This window comes from Ranitomeya imitator, chromosome 7 (genome assembly GCF_032444005.1).
Source record: "Ranitomeya imitator isolate aRanImi1 chromosome 7, aRanImi1.pri, whole genome shotgun sequence".
Classification (NCBI taxonomy): Eukaryota; Metazoa; Chordata; class Amphibia; order Anura; family Dendrobatidae; genus Ranitomeya; species Ranitomeya imitator.
Window position 1 is genome coordinate 171597749 of NC_091288.1, and position 23674 is coordinate 171621422.

At 42.6% G+C, this 23674-nt stretch overlaps 1 protein-coding gene across 1 annotated transcript in view; it reads right to left on the reverse strand.

Moving 5' to 3' along the window:
• LOC138646122 (uncharacterized) overlaps positions 1-23674 on the reverse strand; it is a 437282-nt gene that overhangs the window by 302639 nt on the left and 110969 nt on the right. The window contains exons 14-17 of the mRNA XM_069735585.1: positions 9706-9864; positions 8158-8276; positions 5862-6143; positions 4886-5041 (exon numbers count right to left, since the gene is read on the reverse strand). Of these exons, the coding sequence (XP_069591686.1) occupies positions 4886-5041; positions 5862-6143; positions 8158-8276; positions 9706-9864 (716 nt within the window). The remainder of the gene's footprint in view (positions 1-4885; positions 5042-5861; positions 6144-8157; positions 8277-9705; positions 9865-23674) is intronic.

Consider the following 23674-nt stretch of genomic DNA (forward strand, 5'->3'; position numbering starts at 1 on the left):
AGACGTATGGCACAGCCGTGACAATATCTGATTGAATTCAGATGGGGAGACCTGCCAGAAGCCATTGGACCTGCTGTAGGAGGTGCCTTTGGGATCCCCAGAGAACTGATTGGGAGACTGGATTGCCGAGATAACCAGAGGCCTTGAGCAGTGTGGTGACGCTCTGTAGTCACTAGTAACCATGGAACTGGGAGAAAGGATCTCCCCCGGATGAGAAAGACGCTCAGAGACTACCCCCTGGGAACCTGTTTGACCTGCAGAAAACAAGCGGAGCGAAGGGAACTGCCTCCATTGCCACCATTTTTCCACAGGACCCTCATTGCAAATCGGATGGAATGAGGGCAGGTACGGCTAGGGCTAAAATTCAGCCCTGTTGTGAGAACCCGATTCTTTTAACGATGTAGCAGACAAGGCAGCCCACGACCAGACAGGCCCTTCTGGCATTTGCCAGAATTGCCAGATGGCCAGTCCGGTTCAGAGTGAGGGGATGAGTGACCAAGTGCAGGGGCTCCCTGTTGAAGGGCCACGGCCTTGTCTCAAGGGAGGATCACCAACCATCCGGAGGTGTCCAGGATCATCCTTAAAAGGATACCTGCTGGGCTGGAATTGAGGAAGATCTGTCTAAGTCTATCCGCCAGCCCAGGTGAGGAATGGTATCGCAAGGTATATATAGACGGACTCAGCGCAGTCCTGGAAGAACGGCTGGAAAGTCAACCAGGTAGGGCAGGAAGGCCACGCACCCAGAGTGCAAGAGGGACATGACAGCCGCCATGATAATGGCGAACACTCTGGGCGCGGATACAAGGCCGAAGGGCAAGGTCGTGACTTGAAAATGCTGTTTGCGAATGGATAAACAAAGGAATTTTTGGAAAGAGAAAATTAGTAATGTCAAGGCAAGCATCCCGAATGTCGATGGATGCCAGAAACTCCACCTTTTCCCATTGAAGTGGTGGCCAAGTGGAGGAACTCCATCTGAAGAAGGAGGACCTTGTCAAGCTTGTTAGAAGTTTGAGGTCCAGGATCGGTCTTACTTTTCGGTCCCCTTTTTTGGAACCAAGATCCCCCAGATCTAGACAACGTGGACAACCCTTCCACTGCTGGTTGGGTCTATAGGACACCTGCGATCCTTTGTTCCTGCGTGGGGAACGCCCCAGCTTCTCACCGAATAAGCGACCACTCTGTAAGGGAGTGATGTCAGAGGGTTTTTTTAACACGGAGTATGCTTCCGTTCTCTGAGCCATGATGCCCTTCTGAATGATATGGCATTCGCTGCAGACAACGCCACGCAACTAGCCGCATTCAAAGAGGCATGAACCACAAAGTCTCCCGCTCAAGAGTTTTGATTGAGCAGCTTTACTGTCTCCGGAAAAAGGTTACTGTTCTGAATCAAACAAATATAGACCAACACAGGAATCATCAGTAACAAAAGATACATAGACCAAACACCCTGTGGTGAGGTCTATAGCACATTTACATAGCAGACACTACTCCATTTTTTCTGTTATTGTTCTGAATCAAAGTAGCTAAGGTCTCCAGCCAGGAGACCATTGCTCTGGCAACCCATGCGGCGGCTAAGGAAAGGTAGAGCGCTGAACTCGAGGCCGCAAGACGGAACGAGTCAGATGGTCTGACAGTCCGTGGTATTTTTAAATGATGATCCATAGGGCAGAGATACTGGTAGGTATACCACAGGAGTTAAGCTGCAAGGTGGCAAAGTGCGCGGCTGCAACCAGCAGGTGAGGAAAAAAAACATCTCTTGAGTCGCTGCCGTCTTTGCATGGTGCAGAGATAGAAGGATGAACCCTCGATCAACCATCCTCTTAATAGGGAAAAGGAGAGGGATCGTCCGCCTCCTTGCATCGTCCGCTAAATAGTGGCGATGCAGGGGGGCTGCTCAGACGTCAAAAGGAGGGCATCTGTACATCCACGAGATCAAGTCCCTGGGTGGACCGGGTTGGCATTAGGCCCGGCTGTAGAAGAGTATACATGGAGGCGACACTCCATGTGCTTGTTTGATGATGGTGTGAGGAGATCGGTGTCCATTGAAGGACCCATCACTCTTAAAAAAATCAGACCAGGCATGGCATCTGATGTCGCAGTGTTTGCATATTGCTGAAAAAAGGATACCGCGCTTGAAGAAGCTTCTATTACTAGAGCAAGTCCATTTGCAATTGCTCATGGTGGGGCTGGAACCCTGGACTCCCATGCTGCAAAACACCAGTGTTTTCCACTGTGCTACCATGGTGCTCACCAGTGAATCACTTATCTGGACGCTCGCTGTCCAGGAAAATGGCAAATGCACTATTAGGGAGTTTATCTCCATTTGGAGGGACCCTGTGTGATCTAGAGCAGAACCGTAGTCCTTGTCAGTCTACAGAGATTGGTTGATGGCCTAAATAGACGAATTCATCTTGCTCTGAGGCTGTGAGAGTCCAGATCCAAGGTCAGATGCGGAGTCTAGTTTTCAGTAAATCATTGGTGAGGGAGATGAAGAAATGAAGCTCCCGTTTTCTAAATGCCTGTACGTTTCTAGAATACTTGTGGCCTCTGCTAGCCGACGGCCCCCGTGTAGGAGAAAATTCATCTATATTGATCCTGCGAGCACTCCGAACCACAGAGGGTTCACATAGGGATACAATCTCTTGGTCAGGGAAGCCATGGATTGCTGCAGTGACGAAGCCCATTCATGGGAATTAGGTACTCTGGGGAAAAAAGTGGGATTGGCGGCAGCTGAGGGCTCCTGAGCTCATTTGAACTAGGTACTCTGGGAAAGGTGACCTGCTTCGGGCTGGTTATGTGCCTTTGAGACCAGGGTATGCTGGTCATGTATCTTTAAGACCAGGGAACGCTGGTCATGTACCTTTAAGACCAGGGAATGCTTGTCATGTACCTTTAAGACCAAGAATTGCTGGTCCTGTGCCTTTAAGACCAGGGATAGCTGGTCATGTGCCTTTAAGACTAGCTTTAGGACCAGGGAACACTGGACATAGCCTTTATGCTGGTTGTGTGCCTTTAAGACTAGCTCTAGGACCAGGGAATACTGGACATAGCCTTTATGCTGGTTGTGTTAGGCATAGCCTGTATGCTGCCGGAGGACTGCCGGGGGAGGCGTGCGGGGGGAGGGATGGAGCGGCATCTTCCTACCCGGATCCTGAGTCCCCCATCAGCATTAGATTAGCACTGTCTTCAGCGCTGAATACCGCCGGGTCCGATACAGCAACCGCTTCCGGGTGTATACAGCTCATGTCCGGAAGCGGCAAGAGGATGAAGATGGCCGCCGAGAATATGTTGCGAGTTTTCTCATCCTGAACGAGAAGCGCCTGAATGGAGGGGGCAGAGCCATGAAGCACGACATAGCGTGGGCGGAGGCTCTGGGTTGCGGCCTACACAAACCTGAAGCCAGGGGCTAAATTTTCAGTGTTGGCCTACGCCGAGGGGGAAGAAAGGGAAAAAAGACTCATCGCTGCAAAAAAGGGGTGAATTCGCCGGTTGCGCAGAGCCCTCCAGTCGCTCGAGTCCTGGCATTTACCTAGGAAGCTGCCGGAAGGCAGACTATGCAGCTCTGTTCAGCAGGTCAGAGAAGTAGAAGAGATCCTCTGCTGTCGCTGCTGTTTGGATGGTGCAGGGATAAAGGGAAGCTCTCAATCCATCGTCCCTTTAGCAGGGAGGTGGAGAGGGACCGTCCGCCTCCTTGTACCATCCGCATTCAACAGTGGTGGTGCAGTGGGGGCTGGTCGGATGCCACGAGGTGGGCCTCTGTACATCCAAAGGGTTAATCACCTAGGATGGGACAGGGCTGCATGTCCGCCATTAGGCCTGGCTGGTGAAGAGGGTACATGGAGGCGACACTCCATGTGCTCGTCCGTATAGGGTGTGGGGAGATCGGTGCCCTTGAAGGGACCTGTCGCCCCTAAGAATCAGCTCAGACATGGCACGTCACAGGAGACGATACGGAGAGGCGGCACTCTCCGTGCTCGCCTCTTGATGGTTCGGGGAGATCGGAGCCTTGAAAGGATCCGTCGCCCCTTCGTCCGTTGTAAAAGGTAAAATCAAAAAATGTAAAAGGTAAAAATAAAATAATAAAAAGTTTTGGGTCTGAATAGCAGGTTTTTTTTGCTTACTTTTTTCTCTTGTAGGTTTTGATGTTTAGTGGCCAATGTGAACATGTGTTTAACCTCTGCATGTGTACCAACTCAAGTTAAGCTCAATTTTTGTGTTTTTGTTTTCTTTCTCTGAATAGCAGACCCGTCCGTGTGCCTCCTACAGACACTAAGCAAGAACTGGTTAGCTGAGAGCCAGCAGGAGGGTGTATACTGCAGGGAAGGAGAGAACTTTCTTTGTATCACTTAGTGTCAGCCTCCTTGTGGCAGCAGCATACACCCATGGTCTGTGTTTTTCTGATTAGATATGCCCTTCAAACCAATTTCGGCGGTATCTTGCTAGGGTGTATTTGCGAGTGAGTTTAATGTTGTACCTGAGTTCTCTTTTATTGAAAACTATAAATTACCATATATTATCATATTCTGTAACAAAATTCTAAGATCACAAACTTTTATATGCAGTGATTTTTTTTTGTCCCAAAAACTTCACATCTTTACAATGTTAAAACTTGTCAGAAAATTAAACAAAAAATAAACATATGTGAAAAGTTATTGCTTTTATTAGGTTTCGGTGACTTAGACTCAACTATTCAGGCTGATTGTTGATTATATCGAATGGCCAATAAATATTCCAAACATGTGGGATTTTACAACTATTTCAGAAGTCGTAGGAAAGCACGGAAATTCAAAAAGTCATTTAATCCCTGAAGAAATGCTGAAGATATTTTATCATGAGACACTCGAGAACTACTGTCACAACACAAATCTAACACTAATGATTATACCTTAAGCAGTTTTACTGCAAGTCCAGCGAGGCTCAAGGAGTATTGTTTCACCGTGTCTCTTACGCCTTCACAATCCAGGAAGATGAGCTCATTCCCAAAAATCTTCAGGCTAAGACCACATTTTAGTTCTTTCTTGTCAGTCATTCCTTCTGTAAACTTCAAGAAGAAGATGGAAAATGCCATTAATTACATTTCCTTTTATTTTTTTAAACCATTACTATCAATACTATATTTATTTATTTTATAGCGCCATTAATTCCACAGCGCTTTACAGACATCATCATCATCTCTGTCCTCATTGGGGCTCACAATCTAAATTCCCTATCAATGACTCTTTGGAGTGCGGGAGGAAATTTGGGAACCCGGAGAAAAAGAAGTGGAAAATCCAGCAAAATGGATCCTTGAAAAATTATTTATTGAAAAGCACCGATTGGCAGAATGGGGAATTTCTAACCATGAATGAATGGGTACTTATACCCCTATCACAGAATGGAGAAGCATGTTGGATACTCTCCAGTCATACTCTTTGGAACTGCCGAGTATGAGAACAGTATAAGGAATGAATGGAGAGGAGCTTGAACATGTGCACTACAGATCCGTTTTAGTAAAAGGTGCCCCCATTCTGCAGACTGACGCGGCTTCCAGTTGTCCGAACCCCTCTGATCAATAAGTTATAACATGACAACCCATTAACTATAAATTAACAGAAAGAAAAATCATGGTCTATGTATTTCTATGCTTTATTTTATGTTTCTAATATGACTACTAGGATCTTCTTTCTTTACTGTTACAATTGTATCATATAAAAATTTTTGATCATGACTCATGAGTCAACTTGCAGCTGCATCTGGCTCCAGTGGTAGCACCTGGGGCCATGACATGTGACGCACAATGGTGGGCTTGTGGCATCTGACCTCCTATACAGACCAGGGTGAAAGGTCTGTTTGGCTTGGATTAGGATGTAATACTTCATTACCTTCTGGTGTAGTTCATTTAGCTTGTTGTACTTTCCACTTGGACAGCTGTGCTTGGATTTCTTGACTTTTTGTTGATCAGACTTTTTTCCCAGCAGTTCCCCTGGATTGTACAGCTTAGATGTATGTCTCTTATCAGTAGGTGATGTTACAGTCTCCATGGGTGGTTCAGAAGTAAACTGCTTGTCTTCCCCTTTCCCCACAAGAATTTCATTTAATGTTGAAGAGTGACGACCCAGTAATGACTTGAGAAGATCTTCTGCATTTTCCAAGTGAATTCCAAGCTAGGATAAAACATTAAAGTGGTAATGGCCACCATCAATTTCCAACGTTAACTATGAGCATATTTTTTTTGGGAAACAAGCTGTTAATAGCTATTGTATTAAATTACAAATGTATATACTGTAATTGCTATAAAATACCCTAAATTTAAGTTCCTGATATGACCTGATATGGAAATACTACTGTCCACCGTGTCTAGCTGATCTAATACTGGAGATATCAAGACGGCGGAGGTAAGAAGAGGCTGCTCACACTGCTGTCCACCTTGTCAATGTTATCTAATACTGGAGATATCAGAAGTGATGAGGTAAGAAGAGGCTGCTCACACTGTTGTCCACCCTGTCTATATGACCTAATACTGGAGATACCAGGAGTGATGATGCAAGAAGAGGCCTCTCACACTGCTGTCCGCCCTGTCTGTATGACCTAATATAGGACATATCATTCCATAAGTGCTGAGGCAAGAAGATGTATCCATCAAGTCTATATAATTTAATACTGCAGATACCAGGGGTGGTGAGGTAAGAAGAAGCTGCTCATACTATTGTCCAACCTTTCTATCTGATCTAATACTGAAGATACCAGTGGTGCGGAGATAAGAAGAGGTTGCTCACACTGCTGTCCACCCTGTCTTTATGACCTAATACTGGAGATACCAGGAGTGATGAAGTAAGAAGAGGCTGCTCACACTGCTGTCCACCCTGCTTCACTGGACTAATACTGGAGATACCAGGAGTGATGAGGTAAGAAGAAGCTGCTCACACTGCTGTCCAGCCTGTCTATATGACCTAATACTGGAGATACCAGGAGTGATAAGGTAAGACCAGCTTGTCTCTATGACCTAATACTGGAGATACCAGGAGTGATTAGATAAGAAGAAGCTGCTCACACTGCTGTCCAGCCTGTCTATATGACCTAATACTGGAGATACCAGGAGTGATAAGGTAAGACCACCCTGTCTATATGACCGAATACTGGAGATACCAGGAGTGATTAGATAAGAAGAAGCTGCTCACACTGCTGTCCACGCTGTATATCTGGTCTAATACTGGAGATACCAGGAGTGATAAGGTAAGAAGAGGCTGCTCATACTGCTGTCCACCCTGTCTATATGACCTAATACTGGAGATACTGGGAGTGATGACGTCAGAAGAGGTTGCTCACACTGCTGTCCACCCTGTCTTTATGACCTAATACTGGAGATACCAGGAGTGATGAGGTAAGAAGAGGCTGCTCACACTGCTGTCCACCCTGCTTCACTGGACTAATACTGGAGATACCAGGAGTGATGAGGTAAGAAGAAGCTGCTCACACTGCTGTCCAGCCTGTCTATATGACCTAATACTGGAGATACCAGTAGTGATAAGGTAAGACCAGCTTGTCTCTATGACCTAATACTGGAGATACCAGGAGTGATTAGATAAGAAGAAGCTGCTCACACTGCTGTCCACGCTGTATATCTGGTCTAATACTGGAGATACCAGGAGTGATAAGGTAAGAAGAGGCTGCTCATACTGCTGTCCACCCTGTCTATATGACCTAATACTGGAGATACTGGGAGTGATGACGTCAGAAGAGGTTGCTCACACTGCTGTCCACCATGTCTAACTGAACTAATACTGGAGATACTGGGGGTGCTGAGGTAGGAAAAGGCTGCTCACATTGCTGTCCTACCTGTAATTTTGAATGACTATGTGTGGTATATGTACTTGAATCTTCATAGTCACTGTAGTGGACCTTCCTACTGCACATGCTCATAGTCTCTTGTACTGACATTCTAGGACATGTTTCTGTGACTGTAACAGGACGGCAGCCATTTTAGTTCCATATTGATACCACCATAGAGAAAACAATTATGATTTGCTAATTAAGTGTACGAAGTTATAATTAGATTTATTTTAGTTATTTACTTATTTATTTTCTAATCCCGCAGAACACCTTAGAAAAAATGTATAAATCGTATGAGAAATGATCACTTGAATTTAAGCTATACAAGTAGGTAACATACTGACTCACCTCCATTACATTCACTGCTCGTCCCAACGTGTGTATTGTAAGGTTGGCCATTGCAGAGCGTGGAATGAAGGATGAAGGTGTAAAAATCAGTGAAGCCTCCATATTGGCACCTACAGAATCTGTAAGGATTTATGTAAAATATTAAGGGCAAAAGCTTTTCATAAAGGAATGGCAAAAACACAGTGTATCACACTTGCCACAATAACAAGAGTAACACAAATTTCTAAAAACTTCCATAGTGATACATGATTTATAATTAAAAGCTGTTACATTTTCAGTTGAGGTGCATAATTTGCTTTGACTAAGGCCACATTCACATTATGGACATTTGTGTACATGTTTTATCAGTCTTTTTTCAAAGGAACACATATCCATTAAAGTCTATGAACCTTAAAATGGAGATATGTCCGAGTTGCTAAAGTTTGCGGACCAAAGTTATATATGTAAATTAATGGGCCTGTGATATACCAAACAGTACACTGATGTCATCCATGTTGAATTCATGTGCTGTCTTAAAAAAAGGCATGATTGTGTGAATTTGGCATAGGTAACAAAGTTGTGGACCTCTGTAGCCCAATATATTGCGTATTTTGCACACCACATAAATTAATCTAAAGTGAGGAATTTAATTAAAAAGCAACTACGGTAAATAGCATACAAAAAAAGAAAACAGTTTGGACACTAGAGAAGGGGACGGTGATTTGTTTCATTGGTAATTTTATGAGCTCATAAGATTCTCTTTAAAAGGAATCTGTCACCAGGTTTTTCCCATCTGAGAGCAGCATGATGTGGGGACAGAGATCCTGATTTCTGCGATGTATCACTTACTGGGCTGCTTGCGACAGTTTCGATGAAATCACTGTTCTAACTGCTGCCAATCTACCAGTTCTCTGAATGCTAAGCTCTGTACAACCCCGCCCACATCACTGATTGGCTTGTACACATAAAGCAGCCAATCAGTGATGTGGGCGGGGTTGTACAGAGCTCAGCATTTAAAGAACTGGTAGATCTGAAACAGACAAAACAGTGATTTTATAAAAACTGCAGAAACCAGTGCATTAATTGACCCACCACTGGGATCAGAGTCTCTGTTTCCACCTTATGCTGTTCTCAGATTTGGTGGTAAAAATCTGGTGACAGATTCCCTTTAAGACCAGATTTTCTAACGCAGTTTCAGTACAATGTTTGATGTGTATTTTTTAGCCAACAGTGCATTCAAAAGGAAGAAAAAATATAAATAATAATTACTACTTCTTTTCTCGCGTTCACTTTTGCGTTTGACCAAATACTGTGCGTAAATTTGGCTTTGCGAATATATTCGCTTTTTATGGCACATTAGTCTATTTTCAATACTACTAAGGAACAGGCTCTCAGTTTCATAAATACTAACATGTCAAATCCATATCATGGGAGGTTTTAATTCCACTTTTTTCACTTATAGACTGCGTATAAACACCCTCTACAGTCCCATTCATGGGGCAATAACGCAAAAAAAAAAAAAAAAAGACAGAGGTTTGCTAGTTTGCTGGTAGTGGTTGGTAATGGTACCTGAATGAACTGTAGCATCTGAATATGTGGAGTATTTCCATGATTCACCCTCGAAATCCTTGGTGAGAATGTCATCAGGGAGGTTATCGGCAACGACTTGTTTGAGAGGGTCATCAGATTCTAGGAGTTGTGACAAGTGACTCCATACAAAAGACCCCACTGAAATGACAAACATAGGTCATAAATGATTGAAAATCTCCGGAATCTGGGGTTACGTGAAGTCATTTTCAGGTTTGAAGTGGAGCGGAGCTTTAAAATTCAGCCATGTCCTCACATTAACTCCTTAGAAAAGATTAATTAAGACCTAACAATAGAGACTGTTTTCAGAATGATCAGAAAATGCAAATCTTATTAGGACACTTTCTTTCAGACATAAATTTTCAAGCCATTTCATTTCCATCTTGAAAGTATGTCTTGTGTGAATAAATCAATTTACTAATGAAGTCATTTAACATCCTCTTCGGTTGCTAGAGGCCAAGGGAGACATGACGGGCTGCCAAGGCTTCTCTTCAGAATGCAGGAGTTTGTGTCCTTTTATTCCTCGGAAAGACAATTTATTTTAGGAACTGATAGTTAGATTAGTATAGTATACATCAAGAAATGGGCAACCTTTACCAAGCAGTTTTTACAAAAGTTGCTTTATTTGTAAAAGTTTTATGAGCCCCGTTTTTTGAGCTTTTGTTTTTTTCCTACCATTCTTCCAAGTGCCATAACTTTTTTATTTTTCCATTGACATAGCTGTATAAGGGCTTGATTTTTTCGGGACGCATTGTACTTTAGAATGACAAAATTGCTTTTTTTATAATGTGATGTACTGAAAAGCGAGAAAAATAACTCTGGTGAAATAGTGGAAAAAGCTAAACTGTGCACTTGTTTTTGGGGTATTTTATTCACAGCATTGCATTCAATATATACAAAACATCACCTTGCAATATGATTGTACAAGTCAGTGATTATGGATATACCAAATAGGACTAGTTGTTTTTTTTTTTAAAGTAATGAGAAAAATCAAGACTTTACGAGAAAAAAAAGTTTTTTGTGTCACCTTTTCAAGAGCCATAACGTTTTCAATTTTCAGTCAGTGAGACTGTATAAAGACTTGTATTTTGAGCCCTGCGCCAATCTTTTTAATGATACCATTTTGAAGTATATATGATGTTTTGATCACCATTTATAACCATCATTTGCTCTGTTGCGGCAGCAAAAAAAAACGCAATTCTGGTGTTTGGATTTTTTTCTCTTTATACTGTTTGCCTGTTTGGGTAATTTGGACTTTTATGAATATCGAGATACAACATAAGTGTATTATTTAATTTTTTTTGTAAAACTTATTTTTTTACTTTTTATTGCATTTGTTAGTCATCGCACGGGACATGATCCTGTTCGATTGCTTGAGCGACATACAGCAGAGCAAGGTATTTCTGTATACAGTAAAGATCATGGTCTCCAGCCAGTAACTGGCCTTTACAGGAGTACCGTCATACAGGCATACCGATAGGCAACTATAAAAGCTCGCCCCTCAGGATGGGCTATGTAAATGCCACTGTCACATACTGACCCCGATATTTAACAGGTTATCAGCAGTATTTGGAGCTCAGCTTCATGCATGGCTGTAAGAGGCAGATGATGGCTGAATATAACAGCCATCAACTGTCGGCAAAGATGCAGACTCAATTTCTTAGCCTACGCGCTCAAAGACCCCTCACATAAATAATCAGAGGGATCACATGAATGTATAGTTCAAAAATATAAAACAATTCTTTATTGAAACATACAATTTAAAAACTTTTTTTTCCCCCAACCATACAGTAGGTCATAAAATTGAGAATACCTCCGATCTACAAAAGCAGGTTTTATGCCCTCAAGTGAACAAAATACCTATACAAGCCTATTGTTGGTCAACCTAAACAACAAATGACCTAAACAATGGCACAATAGTTATGGTAACTGTGAAGTATCTGTAGGTAACAATAATATATAAAGAGTGCAACACATATAAATATAGCGCTCTATGATTGCAGCAAATTACACAGTAAGAAATATATATGTGAATATCATTTATACATTTATATTGATACTCAAACTGCGTAACGACAATCCATGCAGGTAGCCGGTACTACAAATGTACCAAACAATACACCACTATTAAAACTGCATATTACTCATTTTGCACAATGTGCTAATTGAATGTCTAAATGCAGAGAGGAATATTGTGCCTGCACTAATAATAAACCAATAGTGCAAATTATGTCAGGTGTTTAAATTACCACCGTTACCACTGCCCAATAAGCATTGATGTAATGAAGCGCTATATACATGCCAAGTACTAGACCGCTACTCTAATGCAATGTATTTGCCTCTAAATCAATAATATGGGGACAAAAAACTACCACTGTTTCACTCCATGGTGATAAATCAATTGTACCGCACAGAGAAAGCTGGAAATATATTTACCATGTGTCACGGAGCACAAGACCTGCTCGCCCGACGCGCGTTTCGATTGAATATCTTCTTCTAAGGGCGTGCGTGTAGGTAGGAAGTGGGATGTATTTAACCTAATGCCGACCAATCAAGTGTTATGCGGCTGCTCATAGGGGTTGGAACAAATCTGACGGCATTATCCCCACGTGGGGTTGTAACCTGGATACCAGGACGCTTTACTCGCCGAACTCCAGGGACAGTGCACGGGAGTAAATCTATGTGAAATGTGAAGCAGTGTGTACTTGTAGTCATAATTATTTGTAAAATACTATCATTGTGCCTATACTGACCCACTAGGCTTCACACATGTAAGTAATTTAAACTGGTATTGGCGGCGCATGCGCACTCGAGATCCGCACGCCATAGGGATCCACCCACCGACGGCAGTGAACATCCCAGTACCCTGACCCAGCATATCCAGGTGAGGATACCAAGACGTCCCGGGCCGTCAGGGGGAGGGTCCGGCGGGGACCACAAAGCGCATGCGCACTACCAGTGTCTGATTGATGTGCTAAGTGAACATACATTTCTTCATACCATCATTATACAGTCACATAAATACAATAAATGGACACAGTGAAAAAATAGATCTATAAAAAAATGTCACTGAGGTCAAAGGTTTCTGTGTCCTAGCTAATATTCTGTCAGCAGATCATGCAATTCCGCCACTACAAGTATATTTCTTCTTGACAAATTCACGTGGCAGTTCAGCAAGCCATGTACTATAATGCCGATTCCAGTTCGTTATATGGTGTACAAACGCAGCCATAAGTAATCGGTCCAAGGCAAATGACGTACACTGATAATGACAAACAACAAAACACAATTAAAAACAGTTAAAAACAACCCAATTACCCATAAAACTATGTCAGAAAAAGAGAAAAAGAAGAAGAAAAGAAAAGTAGGCAGACAAGAAAACGCCACAAAATCATAGGAAAGCACTAAATCCCAGACTTTCATTTAGACCCTGAGGGGTCATGGTACCCAACTTATATATCCAGCGGCTCTCAGTTTGTGCCAATACTCTGCCCAAATCGCCACCCCGAGCACCCATGGAGATCATGTCAATACCCTTCACCACCAAACCTCTTGAATTAGAGTTATGGAATTTTTTGAAGTGGCGAGGTAACGTTTTTAAACTGATCTCATCCTCACTGGTTTTAGCTCTTTCAATATCCCTGCAATGTTCACGAATGCGGATCTTGAGTTCACGAGTAGTGAGACCAATATAGATCTTCCCACATGGGCATGTGGCGTGATAAATCACGCCTTTAGAGGAACAGTTGATGTTTTTCCTGATATCGAACCGTTTTGAGCCGTCAAAATTGGTAAAAACTTTTGTTTTTATTGTGTTTGCACAAGCCTTACAAAGGCCACATGGATAGAATCCAGCCTTCAAGCCTAACTCTGATTTCTTGTGGGTACTCAATTCACAAGGGTTATAAAAACTATGCACCAGAGTATCGGATAAGTTCCTAGATCTATTTGTATGCTCAATTTCTTAGCCTGTATCAAAGCTTGGTAGCCGGCATATGAGATACCGCAAGGTCAAATGCCGGCAAGGGATTAAACAAAGCCTTTTCAGTAAAAAAGTGATTGTCCTTGTTGTGGAATTTAAAGAGTAACTGCTGTTTAAACTATATACAGTAGTTAAAAGTGGTATTGAACACGTCTCCAATTTTCTAAGTAAATATATTTATAAAGGTGCTATTGACATCAAATTGTCACCAGATGTCTGTAAGGGGTTACAGGGACTATGCTACACCCCTAACCCCTTAAGCACATCCACCTTTGTAATATAATAATGTATGCTGCTATATATATATATATATATATATATATATATATACAAATATCTCGCTGAGGATCTGTTTATACCAAGGAAGGTGATATGCACAAGGGGGCATTCTTTGCGTCTGGAGGAGAGAAGGTTTTTCCACCAACATAGAAGAGGATTCTTTACTGTTAGGGCAGTGAGAATCTGGAATTGCTTGCCTGAGGAGGTGGTGATGGCGAACTCAGTCGAGGGGTTCAAGAGAGGCCTGGATGTCTTCCTGGAGCAGAACAACATTGTATCATACAATTATTAGGTTCTGTAGAAGGACGTAGATCTGGGGATTTATTATGATGGAATATAGGCTGAACTGGATGGACAAATGTCTTTTTTCGGCCTTACTAACTATGTTACTATGTTACTATATATATATACACAGCACAGTATATGTGTGTGTGTTACATGTCTTTTGCTGCACAATGTATATTATAGGGACAGTGCAGTTAGTGCTAAAGCCACTAAAAGGGGGTACAGAATGCTTAGACTAGTCACCTTGTTAATAGTTAATTTAGGAGGGGTCACTTAGGTTAGAGGAAGCGATCTTCCTGGTCTCTATCAGAAGGGCCTGGGCCAGAAACATGCAAGCGTCAGCAGCTACTGGACAAAGGTTATATTTAACAGAAGACACAGCAGGAAAGACTCGCAGGTCACTCGCCATGTGGCAGATGATTGCGCAGGCTGATGCCCTTGGAGCTGGGGTGAAACAGCTGTTGAGGGAACCCACACATGAGGCAATGAATCTGGACAGGGAGGACACTGAAATGCCGTATGAGACGGTAGGACCCGGGCTTGAGCCGTGTGAGGAGAAAAGGAAGAAAGGGAAAGCTGAAGTGACATATACTGTAAAACCTGATGTAACTGGGATAATGAAACTGGATGAGCTGTGAGAAAATGAACGTAAACTGTTGTGTTTGAAGTTACTCTTGGACTGTGTCTCAGTTATTCCCGGAGGGAGAGAAGCAGTCCGACTGCAGCCGAGTATGTTAGAATCTGTTTAGTTTGTGACTATCCGCCATTTTCTTGTGGTGTTCTGGCTGCTGGTCTTTTTCCCCTGGTGCTGGGTTTGTCTTGGGTCAGGTGTTTGTATCACTCTAAATTAACCAGCACCTGCCTCCCATTCCTTGCTGGACAACAGTGTTAATCTGCTTGAGCTCTAGCTTGGTGCTTTTCTTTGTGTTCTGTGTGTGTTATTTGTGCAGTGCTGGGACCTCTGGTTCTGCTAGCCTCAGTTTCTGTTTTCTATTGGTTTCTGCAGCCTTCTCTGTGTTTTCTACTAGGAGGTGACCCATTTTTGTACCCAGTCCTTAGTTCTTTTAGGGAACCCCTTATCTATAGGTCTTCGCTAGAGAATTAACCAAGGATCGTCGGTGGGTCTATTCGCAAGGAATGGGTCGCCCACTCCATTGTAGGGTTTCAGCCTAGTCATAGTGCAGGGTCAGTTTTCCCCCTTCTACCTTAGTCCTGTGTTGCAGATCCATAACAGAGTAGAAGACCTGCCAGTGCACAGAATGGAGCAGCAGGTGAGCTGTTAAAGGGACATGATGTTTATGTAGAGGGAGGCCAGGGCATGCAGAGCCCAAATATCTTGGCCATCACTACAGCCCTGGCTGACCTTTGCATGTCAATAACAAGCCATCAAATCCCCAGAGGAAGAGAAATCAAACCATAGATGTCAGTAAATAAAATTATGTATTTAATGAGAATTGACATGGGGAAAAAGTATTGCATACACATACTGAAATGTAAGTAATACTTCATACTAAAGCCTTTGTTACATAGTAACATAGTAACATAGTTAGTAAGGCCGAAAAAAGACATTTGTCCATCCAGTTCAGCCTATATTCCATCATAATAAATCCCCAGATCTACGTCCTTCTACAGAACCTAATAATTGTATGATACAATATTGTTCTGCTCCAGGAAGACATCCAGGCCTCTCTTGAACCCCTCGACTGAGTTCGCCATCACCACCTCCTCAGGCAAGCAATTCCAGATTCTCACTGCCCTAACAGTAAAGAATCCTCTTCTATGTTGGTGGAAAAACCTTCTCTCCTCCAGACGCAAAGAATGCCCCCTTGTGCCCGTCACCTTCCTTGGTATAAACAGATCCTCAGCGAGATATTTGTATTGTCCCCTTATATACTTATACATGGTTATTAGATCGCCCCTCAGTCGTCTTTTTTCTAGACTAAATAATCCTAATTTCGCTAATCTATCTGGGTATTGTAGTTCTCCCATCCCCTTTATTAATTTTGTTGCCCTCCTTTGTACTCTCTCTAGTTCCATTATATCCTTCCTGAGCACCGGTGCCCAAAACTGGACACAGTACTCCATGTGCGGTCTAACTAGGGATTTGTACAGAGGCAGTATAATGCTCTCATCATGTGTATCCAGACCTCTTTTAATGCACCCCATGATCCTGTTTGCCTTGGCAGCTGCTGCCTGGCACTGGCTGCTCCAGGTAAGTTTATCATTAACTAGGATCCCCAAGTCCTTCTCCCTGTCAGATTTACCCAGTGGTTTCCCGTTCAGTGTGTAATGGTGATATTGATTCCTTCTTCCCATGTGTATAACCTTACATTTATCATTGTTAAACCTCATCTGCCACCTTTCAGCCCAAGTTTCCAACTTATCCAGATCCATCTGTAGCAGAATACTATCTTCTCTTGTATTAACTGCTTTACATAGTTTTGTATCATCTGCAAATATCGATATTTTACTGTGTAAACCTTCTACCAGATCATTAATGAATATGTTGAAGAGAACAGGTCCCAATACTGACCCCTGCGGTACCCCACTGGTCACAGCGACCCAGTTAGAGACTATACCATTTATAACCACCCTCTGCTTTCTATCACTTAGCCAGTTACTAACCCATTTACACACATTTTCCCCCAGACCAAGCATTCTCATTTTGTGTACCAACCTCTTGTGCGGCACGGTATCAAACGCTTTGGAAAAATCGAGATATACCACGTCCAATGACTCACCGTGGTCCAGCCTATAGCTTACCTCTTCATAAAAACTGATTAGATTGGTTTGACAGGAGCGATTTCTCATAAACCCATGCTGATATGGAGTGAAACAGTTATTCTCATTGAGATAATCCAGAATAACATCCCTCAGAAACCCTTCAAATATTTTACCAACAATAGAGGTTAGACTTACTGGCCTATAATTTCCAGGTTCACTTTTAGAGCCCTTTTTGAATATTGGCACCACATTTGCTATGCGCCAGTCCTGCGGAACAGACCCTGTCGCTATAGAGTCCCTAAAAATAAGAAATAATGGTTTATCTATTACATTACTTAGTTCTCTTAGTACTCGTGGGTGTATGCCATCCGGACCCGGAGATTTATCTATTTTAATCTTATTTAGCCGGTTTCGCACCTCTTCTTGGGTTAGATTGGTGACCCTTAATATAGGGTTTTCATTGTTTCTTGGGATTTCACCTAGCATTTCATTTTCCACCGTGAATACCGTGGAGAAGAAGGTGTTTAATATGTTAGCTTTTTCCTTGTCATCTACAACCATTCTTTCCTCACTATTTTTTAAGGGGCCTACATTTTCAGTTTTTATTCTTTTACTATTGATATAGTTGAAGAACAGTTTGGGATTAGTTTTACTCTCCTTAGCAATGTGCTTCTCTGTTTCCTTTTTGGCAGCTTTAATTAGTTTTTTAGATAAAGTATTTTTCTCCCTATAGTTTTTTAGAGCTTCAATGGTGCCATCCTGCTTTAGTAGTGCAAATGCTTTCTTTTTACTGTTAATTGCCTGTCTTACTTCTTTGTTTAGCCACATTGGGTTTTTCCTATTTCTAGTCCTTTTATTCCCACAAGGTATAAACCGCTTACACTGCCTATTTAGGATGTTCTTAAACATTTCCCATTTATTATCTGTATTCTTATTTCTGAGGATATTGTCCCAGTCTACCAGATTAAGGGCATCTCTAAGCTGGTCAAACTTTGCCTTCCTAAAGTTCAGTGTTTTTGTGACTCCCTGACAAGTCCCCCTAGTGAAAGACAGGTGAAACTGTACAATATTGTGGTCGCTATTTCCTAGATGCCTAGATGGTGATAACAGCTTGAAGATGTCGCTTGTATGGAGAAACTAGTTGCATGCATTGCTCAGGTGTGATTTTGGCCCATTCTTCCACACATTCTTCAAATCCTGAAGGTTCTCTGGGCTTCTTTTATGAACTCTGAACTTTATTTCCTTCCATAAATTTTCTATTGGATTCAGGTCGGTGATTAGCTTGGCCATTCTAACAGATTTATTTTCTTCCTCTGAAACCAAATGAGAGTTTCTTTGGCTGTGTGTTTGGGATCATTGTTTTGCTGAAATGTCCTCCCTCATTTCATCATCTAGATCCTGTTAGATGGCAGCAGAGTTTTACCAAGAAAGTTTCGGTACATTTGTACGTACATTCATCCTTCCTTCAATGAGATGAAGTTTGCCAGTGCCGTATACAGAAAAACCACCCCACGCCGTGATGTATTCAGAAAGTAGAAATAGAAATGCAGCACTCACCCATATCACGTGAATTAAAAGTCCTTTATTCCACACAATTATGAATGGACCTCGCGGGCAGGGTCCTCTCTCCTCCTGTACCAGTTGTGACTTGTATTGTTTAAGATTATTGTACTTGTTTTTATTATGTATACCCCTCCTCACATGTAAAGCGCCATGGAATAAATGGCGCTATAATAATAAATAATAATACTAATGGACCCGTAGAAGCGTCAGTTAAGACGCGAAACGACTGTAGTCCGTTGCTTTTCCTCTCCCCTGCTTTAATCCCTGTTTTTACCTGCTCACCGCAAATAATGATGTCCATGTGTGTGGAACAAAGGACTTTAATTCAAAGGATATGAGTGAGTGCTGCATTTCTATTCCAACTATCTGAATGCATGCTATACCTTGAGCTGTACAACACCCAGATATATCCTATAAGAAGTTGTATATGGACGGCCATCCATACCAATATTTGCAGATCAAAATGTTGGTGCCATTTTACTCCTCAACACCATGATGTTCCCACCTCTAAATTCACTGCTGGTATTACGTTTTAAAATTATGTGTATTATGGCATTCAAAGAGTTCAATTTTGGTCTCATCTGACCAGACTATATTCTCCCAGTATGTCACAGGCTTGCCTAAATGTTGTTGAGCAAACTGTAAATGCTCCTGAACATGCTTTTGATCATTAATGGAGTCTTGTGTGGGAGTGTGAATACAGGTCATGGAGGATGAGTGCATTTCTTATAGCTTTCTTTGAAACAATTGTACCTGCTGATTCCAGGTCTTTTTTGTAGCTCTCCACAGGTTGTCCTTTTTCCTTGGACAACTCTTCTCATAATTCTTTTCACTCCTCTGTCTGAAATTTTGCAGAGAGCATGTGGCGGTGGCTGGTTCAAGGTGAAATTATGTTCTTTCCACTTTCAGATTATGGCTCCAACAGTGCTCACTGGAACATTCACTAGTTTAGAAATTCTTCTGTCAATGCCATCAGTATGTTTTGCAACAATAAGGTTGTGAAGGACTTGAGCGATTGCACATGCCCAATATATATATCTCCCCCAACCATCAGTTGGTTAATACCCCCTTACACATTAGACCATCGGCCAAGCCCTTTGATATTGGCGAGTTCAGCTGACATTAGTCTAAGGTGTATGGGGGCTCTAAGAACACACCGATACATCCTGGTTGCCCTTGGTTCCAGTGGTAAAAGACAAGAGCGTTAACGACTCATCCATTTACAGATATAGAATTCAGCACTTAAAGGAATAAAAACAATAAAATTCCAGCAAAGAACACATTATCATATTCTGATCAGATTTTTTACTCGTATCCTTTAAATTTATAAAAGAAACTTATCTCCAACACCCAGATTGAAACTATATTTTAATATTAGAGCACTCAAGAGTTGGCATGAACTGTGCAATAACTTTGCCGTTCTTTATTATCAATGTCACAGTAAATGTGAGAGATGAACATTTTTAGTCCGTACTTCCAAGCCAGAAATTGCTTCTCTCTTCGCTCATAATTAGGAGATTTAAAAGCTGTGAATCAACATGATGACTCCACATACAGTGATCTCTACTTTACCACATAATATTACATATGTTGACTATGTTATAGCAGGATCCATTTTATTTTGCTTGCCTCCATTTTGTGTAAGTGTTACTAAAGGTCAGATAAACAAGTTGTTAGTCACTATTTTTCATACCGCTGATATTGCTGTTATTGAACTAATTGTAGCAGCGCATGGAGCATGAAATGTCCTTGGAAGATAACGAATAATGTTTTGTATAGAAAAATATGTTTGCGAAACCATAGGGAGGCAAGGGAGTAAACTCCCCAACGCTTAGCCCATATATGGAGAATCCGCCTCCGACATAAGAATGCATAAAAAGTGTGTGTAAGCTTAATAAACTAGAGATACTTCAGATGCATGCCTGGTGTTCTGTGTCTTATTTGTCCGGCCATGACGTTATCTCTAAAGGTACCTTCACACTGAACGATATCGCTAGCGATCTGTGACGTTGCAGCGTCCTGGCTAGCGATATCGTTCAGTTTGACACGCAGCAGCGGTCAGGATCCTGCTGTGATGTCGTTGGTCGCTGCAGAAAGTCCAGCACTTTATTTCGTCGCTGGACTTCCTGCAGACATCACTGAATCGGCGTGTGTGACGCCGACTCAGCGATGTCTTCACTGGTAACCATGGTAAACATCGGGTTACTAAGCCCAGGGCCGCGCTTAGTAACCCGATGTTTACCCTGGTTACCAGCGTAAAAGTTAAAAAAAACAAACACTACATACTTACCTTCCGCTGTCTGTCCCCGCTCTGCTTTCCGGCCGCTGTGCTCACAGTCAGTGCAGGAAAGCAGAGCGCCGGGGACAGACAGCGAAGGTAAGTATGTAGTGTTTGTTTTTTTTACTTTTACGATGGCAACCAGGGTAAACATCGGGTTACTAAGCGCGGCCCTGCGCTTAGTAACCCAATATTTACCCTGGTTACCGGCATCGTTGGTCGCTGGAGAGCTGTCTGTGTGACAGCTCTCCAGTGACCAAACAGTGACGTTGCAGCGATCAACATCGTTGTCGGTATCGCTGCAGCGTCGCTTAGTGTGAAGGTACCTTAAGGTGCACTCATTAGAGAACAGGCTGAGACCTGCGACAATAGACTATTTGCTAGGAAAAATTACAGAAGAATGCCCCTAGCATTTGGAACAGGGAAGAAGCTCCTTGCCTCGGGTGTTCCAACAACAGACTTCTGACATTAACACTGGCCCATACTATTTTTTGATCCATCATGGATCCTATTATTGCTCTGGCTGGGCAACTGCAGCAGCTCAGCCTGGAACTGGCAGACCTTCATCTCCCATTGCTGCAGGTCTTTTCTTTGTCAAGACGTTTGCAAACTCAGTTGGATTACAGTCCAGGATCCATACCCTCTCCCTCTTAAATAAGATTGTGGGAGCCATATGAATCTCTAAGTTGCTTCTCAGGTGGGCTTATAAGCTCATTTGCATCAAGGAGGGGGATGAGTGGAAGACAGCCTTCAATACTCCTGAGAGTCACTATGAAAACCCTGTGATGCCATTTGGGTTGACTAATGCTCCCACCATCTTTCAACACTTTGTTAATGACATGTTTAGTCACCTAGCAGGTAGGTTTGATGTGATCTACCTTGATGACATTTTGTTTTATTTGCCTGACCTCGAGTCACATTGGGTACATGTCAGGCAGGTCCTTCAGATACAATAAATTATTTGTCACACCAGAGAAATGCATGTTCTCAGTTCAGGAGATCCCTTTTCTGGGTTACTTTTTATTGTCCACTGGTTTTCGAATGGATCCAGCAAAAGTCCAGGCCTACAGGCCTTCCAAAAGTTTTTTGGTTTCGCCAACTACTACTGAAAGTTCTTCAAAAACTTTTCTGATGGATACGACCAGGAAAGAGACGGACTTTTTTCGAATTGTCCAGTCCAGCCTGGGAGGCTTTTGATACCTTGAATAAATGTTTTGCATCTGCACCAATTGTTATACAGCCTGATATCACTCAGTCATTTATTGTAGCAGTTGATGCATCTGAAGTGGGGGCTGTAATAATGCAGGGTGCATCTCCTAGTAAATGGCATCCGTGTGCAAATTATTCTAAGAAAACTATCATCCGCTGAGAAAAACTATGACATTTGTACCAGGTAACTCTTGGCAGTTAAGTGGGTCTTTGAAGAGTGGCATTATTTTCTGGAAGGTGTTATGGACGTGGTGGTTAGGAGCACCCGGAATGACCTGATGGTTAAACTCACACAGGACAAGCTCTGGGAAGTGGGAGCTCTGCTGACCGCAACCCCTAATCCTATCACAACAACTAGAAATAGCCGTGGAACGTACCTGACTCTGCATAGACGCCTCTTCACAGCCTAAGAGCTAACTAGCCCTAAAGATAGAAAATAAAGCCTACCTTGCCTCAGAGAAATTCCCCAAAGGAAAAGGCAGCCCCCCACATATATTGACTGTGAGTTAAGATGAAAGTCACAAACGCAGAAATGAAACAGGTTTTAGCAAAGGGAGGCCCGACTTACTAAACAGACTGAGGATAGGAAAGGTATCTTTGCGGTCAGCACAAAAAACTACAAAAAGACCACGCAGAGTGTGCAAAAAGACCTCCGCACCAACTCACGGTGCGGAGATGCCACTCTGCGTCCCAGAGCTTTCAGCTAGCAAAGCAAAATCATGATAGCAAGCTGGACAAGGAAACAATGAACAAATAATAAACTAGCAGGGACTTAGCTTCTGCTGGAGTAGACAGGTCACCAGAAAGATCCAAGAGCGAACTGAACTAGTACAAGAACATTGACAGCTGGCATGAAGTAACGATCTGAGTGGAGTTAAATAGAGCAGCCAGCCAAAGAATAACCTACGTCACCTGTGGAAGGAACCTCAGAAGCAGCAGCTCCACTCACAGCCACCAGAGGGAGTCCATGGACAGAACTCGCCGAAGTACCATTCATGACCACAGGAGGGAGTTCGATAACAGAATTCACAACAGGAAGGTGCAGTTAATCTGGTGACCACCGGACGGGTCCTTGAGGGAAGATATGTGTCATTGCAGTTATTAGCTGTGGTTATGTGAGCGCGGAAGCATGCTCCAGCACATATAATTCTGAGAGGGTTCTTAGGCCATTCCAGGGTCGTGTTTTATGAGCAATCATAAGAAATGGGTGGGAATGACTCCTCACATATCCCTACCCCAGGGGTGTGGTTTGGCAGATAAAATGTAGACTGAGTGTCTCATTCAGTGTCTGTGACTAGAGGTGTGGAGGCCTCCAGCGTGTTTGCTAAAGACACTGACCTGAGCAGGCAGACCCCCAGTGTTAAATGAACTGTTTATTTTCTGATTGTTTTCCTTTTCCGCCGGAGAAGGCTTTCCTTTGTTTGCTTATGCTAAAGCAGGTTTATGGGATTTTCATAAACTTGACTGAACATTTTTATGAAAACTGCTTCCTGTGCCTGCCACAACCATAGCGTGGAGTGAGTACAAATCTCTACACCGCTCCTGGTAATTACTGATCACAAAAATATTTTAAACGTAGAATCTGCTAAGCGTTTGATGCCTAGACAGGCAAGGCTTTTTTTTGTTCTTCA